Raw genomic sequence first — 6,599 nt, 5'->3', positions numbered from 1 at the left:
TCAAACTTCACCAAGATCATTGCAAGACTTCCATATGCTTATTTTTAGACCAACTTCAAGCTTAGAAACACCCAAAACTTCAAGTGGAGATTATTTATTTACAATGCATTTATTTAACGTCTTTGCCAAGACATAGCTCCGCTTCCGTCAACCTTCGTAATTCGGATTTTCCAATGTTATGTTGTCGAATTCTCCCATGTCAAAGCCTTCATAAAATGGTTTCAAACGGTGCCCATTCACTTTGAATATTTGATTTGTTTCCAAACTCTTAATTTCAACCGCACCGTGATCAAACACTTTTATAACAATAAAAGGTTCGTGCCATCGAGATCGCAACTTTCCCGGGAATAGCTTTAAGCGTGAATGATAAAGAAGAACTTTTTGACCCGGAATAAAGTGTTTTTGGGTTATGTGCTTGTCATGAAATGCCTTTTTCTTCTCTTTGAACCTTTTGAACCTTTTAATTATCTTCTTCTTGATCACTTCCATCATTGGATGATTCAATCTTCTTTGAGCTTTCCTCTTAGGCTTACAATCATCTGCCATGAGTATCTTGTTTGTGCATACATTAGGGCTTATCTCGTTTATTGGCTCAATCACATCAACCCGATACAATGGCGAAATGTTGCTAGGGTACCTCATTGCTTCAAAGATGTTGAAGTGAATGGTTTCTCCATCAAACTCCATAGTTATCTTTCCTTTATGGACATCAATGATTGTGTGAGCGGTATGCATGAAAGGTCTTCCAAGGAGGATCATAGATGATGTGGAAGGAGTCGTCTCTTCAATATCAATGACATAAAAATCCACGGGAAAAACAAGTTGATTAACTTGTACTAACACATCCTCCAACACTCCTCTTGGAGACACACTTGACTTGTCCACTAATTGAATGATGACTCCGGTTTCTTCCAAAGGACCAACATTGAGAGATTGAAAAACTGAATATGGCATGACATTGATTGAGGCTCCAAGGTCTAACATGGCACTTTCAACATGTAAATCACCAATGGTACAAGGGAGAGCAAATATTCCCGGATCCTTGCATTTGGGAGGTAACTTCTTTTGGATAACCGAAGACACGTTTGCATTGACTTGGATCCTTTCATTCGCTTTGAATTTCCTCTTCTTGGTGCATAAATCCTTGAGGAATTTTGCATAACTTGGAATTTGCTTAATAGCATTCAAAAGTGGAATGTTGATTTGGACCTTGCGAAAAGTTTCAAATAATTCATTTTCTTCCTCTATCTTCTTGGAAAAGGCTAACCGGGAAGGGAAGGGTGGTGGTATGACCAATGGCTTAATAGGCTTGTTGGAATATTCGGGTTGCTCAATGTTTGGAACAACCAGTTCCTTTGGAGGAACTACCACTTTCGAAGGTTCAACAACAATAACCTCATCCTCTTCTTCTCTTGAAACTCTTTTGGGGTTGCTTTCTCCAAGTGTTTTCCCACTTCTCAAAGTTATGGCACTCACATTGGGATTCTTCTCGATTTGAGATGGAAGTTTTCCCCTTTGTTCCATCTTGTTAAGAACGGTGGCCAAGTCTCCAATTTGTGCTTGAATGTTTGAGAAAGTGTTCTTGGTCTCTTGTTGAAATTGGGTTTGGCTTTGAGCAAGAGAAGTGACAAGTTCTTGAAGGCTCATTTGGTGGGTACCACTTGATTGGCCTTGTTGATGAGGTTGTTGGTAATTTGGAGGGAGGTGAGATGTTTGTGGATATGGAGGTTTTTGTGATGGATATTGCGGATGTTGAGGTCTCATCAAAATGTTTGGTGGATTTTGCTTTGGTGGGTATGGATTGTTTGGGTTATTCCTCCAATTTGGGTTGAAATTGTTTTGAAATCTTGTGGGTCTTGGTTGACCTTGATATCTGCCCATTGCATTCACATCTTCCGGTTCACTTCCAAGTGATGGACACTTATCCGTATAATGCCCCGTCATTGCACAAATACCGCATACCATCAATTGTTGACCACTTCCCACCACCATTTGACTTAGCACATTAGTCAAATCTAAAAGCTTTGATTCCAAGTGTTGACTGTTGCTAACTTCACCAACTACTTGTGGAGAATTTCTCTTCATGTCATTTCTAGTCCCAAAGTTCCTTTGATTTTGAGAAATGGTTCCAAAAAGTGATCTTATCTCTTGAGGTGTCTTGTTGAAGATGTCACCACCACTTGAAGCATCAATCATCCTTCGATCTTTTTCATTCATACCCTCATAAAATTGTTGAAGAAGTAGTTGTTCGGGTATATTGTGTTGAGGACAACTTGTACATAAGTTGTTGAATCGCTCCCAAAAATCATGAAAAGTCTCATTCTCCCCTTGATGAATCCCCAAAATGTCACTTCTTTGGCTTGAAATTCGGGAGGTGGGATAGAACTTGCTATTGAAGGCTTTGAGTAACTCTTCCCATGTGTGAATAGATCCCGGTGGTAAGTTGAATAACCACTCTCTAGCTTTATCTTCCAAGGTGAGTGGGAAGGCGGTTAGCTTGAAATCATCCAATGTCACATTTTCGGGCAACATGCTAACACATATCATATGAAAGGACTTCAAATGCCTTTGAGGATCTTCTCTATCCAAACCATGGAACTTGGTGAGTTGATGTATGAAACTTGACTTCAATTCAATCCCTCGGCGGTTTGCAGGATAAACAATACCAAGAGGTGTGTGAGTAACATCCGTCTCCATCATTTGTCTAAGTGTCAACTCTTGAGGGGGATTGGGTGGATTGGGGTAATTGGGAGTTTGTTGCAAGTAATTAGGATGTTGTTGGTAAGGTGGGTATGGGTATGGTTGGGGATTGTAGATTGGTGGTGGATAAGGTTGGTAGTTAGGGTATTGAACTTGAAAAGCATTGTTTTGAGGTTGGTTGTTTTGGTGGAATTGTTGGTTTTGTGGTTGCAGATAATTGGGTTGGTTTTGAGGAGGGGCTTGATTCCAAGGTGGCATATCAATGAGAGGTTCTTGTTGTTGTCTTGGTTGTTGGGGTGGTGTATTGGCATCTTGATTGTTTGGGTTGGGATTGTGAGGTGGAGTGTGATTCATGGCTATGTAGTTTTCAAACGGAATGTCTTCAAAGGAATGACCAACAATTGGAGAACTTGGCTCGGTGTCGGTATCACTTGAAGTATGAACTTGATCTTCTATGTTGATTAGTGGAGAAAAGGAAGAAGCTTGAACGAGTTGTTGTTGCTTTGCTTGTTTGGCTAACTTTTTCAACCTTTTTGCTTCTTTTTCAATTTCCGGATTGTAGAGTAGTTCACCGGTTCATGTAGACCTAGGCATAAACAATCAAATAACAATAACCAATTTCCCCGGCAACGGCGCCAAAACTTGATGGGAATTGTCAAGTCGACCAAGCAAATTACACCCTTTGATTTCTAAATAAACGTAATATAATGGTAAAAAGGGGTATCGATCCTCGGGGAAATGGTTGTATTCAATCACCAATGCAATCTAAAAGAACTATTGTAAATAAACTAACTAACTACAATTAAACTAAAAGGGGGGGTGTTATGATTGCTTGAAAACTAAAATACTTGAATAACTAAAAACCTTGCAATTAAGCAAGTTGATGAGATGCTCAAAGGTTGGGAATAATTGGTTAACTAAGGCAATTCAACACAATGAACATTTGTGTGTTTATCATTAGGATCTAATATAAAGCTTATCCTTCATCCCAAATTGGTTATAGCAATCATGAAGCATGATATGCCAAGATTCCTCATAGATAGTTGTTGGGTTTTGAGCATTCTAACACTTCCTAAGTGTACATGCAACCCTATTAAACCTTGGATCTATGTTTGTCTAAGATACATGCAAAATATTATTTTCCAAGGTTTATAACCTATCTAGCATGGCATGGGGGGTACTTTTAACCATAAAAGAACTAGATGAATTACATACCTTTTGTTGATTGTTGATTCCTTGGAGTTTGAGAGCCAAGCACCAATAATGTGAATGCCTCAAATGGAAATCACAAATCACCACAAACTTGGAAAATGTATGAGAGAGTATACTAACTCTTGATTTTGGCCACCACACTTACACACACATTTCGTGTCTTTTTCATGCAACATAAGCTTGTTTATATAGTGTACATGGTTAGGGTGAAACCCTAATAACCCATGTCTTTTCCTCTGCCAAGGATCCATGGGTAAAAGCTCCATGGATCATCCATGGACTTCCATATAAGCTTAGCCCATTCCAAATGAGTGTTAGCCCACACCATATAAATATAATAGCCCATGATTTAATTAGTCTTCCTTTTAATCACTAAATTAATTCATAATTAATTCAAGATTAAAACTAATTAAGTAACATGACTTTATATTAATATATTATAACTTATAATATATTAATAAATCGTAAGTATACAACTCTCATAAAGTTATCCATAACTAGTTCGGGTGAAGTGCAACCCAAATGGACCATGCCGGGTCGGGTCAAGTATATACCAAATAAGTTATGGACTTAGACACCTTATCCAACAGACTCCCACTTGGATAAGTCTAATAACTGTATTTGCCTATATTACTTCAGGAACCAACCGGCAATCGTAGCTCTCGAAAACTCTTGTGAACTATGAAGCGCCATTTTAGATAAGTGATCATATAATCCTCTGCTCTCATGATATCAGCCGGACAAATACATGGAACAATGTCTTACTTATTGTCTAGCAGTTGTTTCTCGATTTCCGATTTGTTTGACAAAGAACTTAACTGAACACATCAATTTAGTTCTGACCGGGCCCGGTACATGGGTCAACACAAAATCATCGAGGGGCCCAGATATCGCTTCTATTTCTAGAAGGAACAGATAAACTTCGACTCATATGCTTGTTCTACTACTTATTGAATTGCACACAAAGGCACGTTTTATAACATCAAGTTACTGATGCGTTTACGTGCAATCAATGCACAACCAACTCATAGGTAACAACTCATATCTTTGAAGACTTATATGATATTACCGTCTCACGATCACTCGAGATAAATTCCATGAAGTGATACAAGTGAGCGTGGGTTTATTCCAATACTCATAACTTATGAATACTCATGAATGTTGTAGCAATCATTGCTATGGCTAAACACCTTTAGTCATCTACAATCCCAATTCATGACAATCTTGATTCATACCTACTTCCGACGTATGACCGATTGTGGAGGTTTGAATAAATTAATTATTCTGGAAGTCAAAACATGCAAAACTAAAACAATAGTAAATAATTGACAATGATAGTAACACTTTACTCATAAATAAATCACACATTTTATTCATCATCAAACGTCGATTACATTTTACAAGTTTCAGAAAAATTATCTAATCTGTAAAACTAATATCGTCCCTCAGCCCAATGCGCCTCGCATGCTGCAAATGCTTCACCCTCGTCAGTCCCTTCGTAAGGGGATCCGCAGGGTTCTCATCTGACGATACCCTCTTTGCCACGAGGAGTCCCTCTTCTATCTTGTGTCTTATGAAGTGATATTTTCTGTCAATGTGTCGGGATCTGCCATGATCTCTTGGTTCCTTGGCTAAGGCAACCGCACTATTGCTGTCACAGAAAATCTCCATAGGCTCCTTAATAGCTGGTACAACTCCAAGGTCTCCGATGAAGTTCCTCAGCCATATCGCCTCCTTTGCCGCTTCACTCGCTGCTATGTACTCTGATTCACAAGTCGAATCAGCTACAGTCTCCTGTTTGGAACTCTTCCAAGTGATTGCCCCTCCATTTAAGGTAAAGACCCAGCCCGACTGAGAGCGGAAGTTATCCCTATCAGTCTGAAAGCTAGCATCACTATACCCTACTACTCTCAAGTCATCACTCCCACCAAGGGTAAGGATCCAATCCTTAGTCCTCCGCAGGTACTTGAGAATATTCTTTACCGCAGTCCAATGAGCCTTGCCAGGGTTCCCTTGATATCTGCTGACCATGCTCAAAGCGAAGGCCACATCAGGACGAGTACAAGTCATAGCATACATGATCGAACCAACAGCGGAAGCATAAGGTAATCGACTCATCTCAGCTATCTCATCTTCCGTACTCGGGCTCTGAGCCTTGCTCAGTTTGGCATTGCTTTGGATCGGTAATTCTCCTTTCTTGGAATTCTGCATGTTGAACCTTTTCAACACCTTATCCAAGTAGATACTCTGACTAAGTCCAATTAGTCTTTTACTCCTTTCTCTTAATATCCTTATCCCTAGGATATAGGTAGCTTCTCCAAGGTCCTTCATATCAAAGCACTTCCCAAGCCAGGACTTAACCTCCTGCAAGGTTGGGATGTCATTCCCTATGAGTAGTATGTCATCCACATACAGTACCAAAAAACTAACTATACTCCCACTAGCTCTGACATACACGCAGGACTCATCTTCACTTCTTGAGAAACCAAACTCTTTGACCTTCTCATCGAAACAAAGATTCCAACTTCGAGATGCTTGTTTCAATCCATAAATGAATTTCTCAAGCTTGCACACTCTATTGGGGTACTCTACACTGACAAAACCTTCTGGCTGATTCATGTAAACATCCTCAACCAACTTTCCGTTAAGGAAAGCGGTTTTGACATCCATTTGCCATATTTCATAAT

The 6,599-nt window shown here is 39.5% G+C and overlaps 1 protein-coding gene across 1 annotated transcript; it reads right to left on the bottom strand.

Moving 5' to 3' along the window:
• Positions 1–1,524, bottom strand: LOC145120579 (uncharacterized). The gene is made up of 4 exons (XM_079056389.1): positions 1,294–1,524; positions 873–1,209; positions 534–782; positions 1–77 (listed from the first exon to the last, which is right to left on the bottom strand). Exons 1-4 carry the CDS (start codon positions 1,522–1,524, stop codon positions 1–3), a joined length of 894 nt encoding a protein of 297 aa, XP_078912515.1.
• Positions 1,525–6,599: the final 5,075 nt, after the last annotated feature.

The sequence above is a fragment of the Lactuca virosa genome, chromosome 1 (assembly GCF_052849685.1).
Source record: "Lactuca virosa cultivar CGN04683 chromosome 1, Lactuca_virosa_CGN04683_v6, whole genome shotgun sequence".
In the NCBI taxonomy this organism is placed as follows: Eukaryota; Viridiplantae; Streptophyta; class Magnoliopsida; order Asterales; family Asteraceae; genus Lactuca; species Lactuca virosa.
Note: the sequence above shows the minus strand (reverse complement) of the source record. Positions and strands in the feature narration are given on the sequence as shown.

What these genes read in the sequence shown, in the direction of transcription:
- LOC145120579 (XM_079056389.1), bottom strand. Translation starts at nt 1,524, where the DNA reads ATGGAACAAAGGGGAAAACTTCCATCTCAAATCGAGAAGAATCCCAAT. An exon ending in ACAAGCCTATTAAGCCATTG is followed by an intron (nt 1,210 to 1,293) that starts GTCATACCACCA and finishes ACTTTTCGCAAG; the next exon opens with GTCCAAATCAACATTCCACT. An exon ending in TCAATTAGTGGACAAGTCAA is followed by an intron (nt 783 to 872) that starts GTGTGTCTCCAA and finishes TTGATATTGAAG; the next exon opens with AGACGACTCCTTCCACATCA.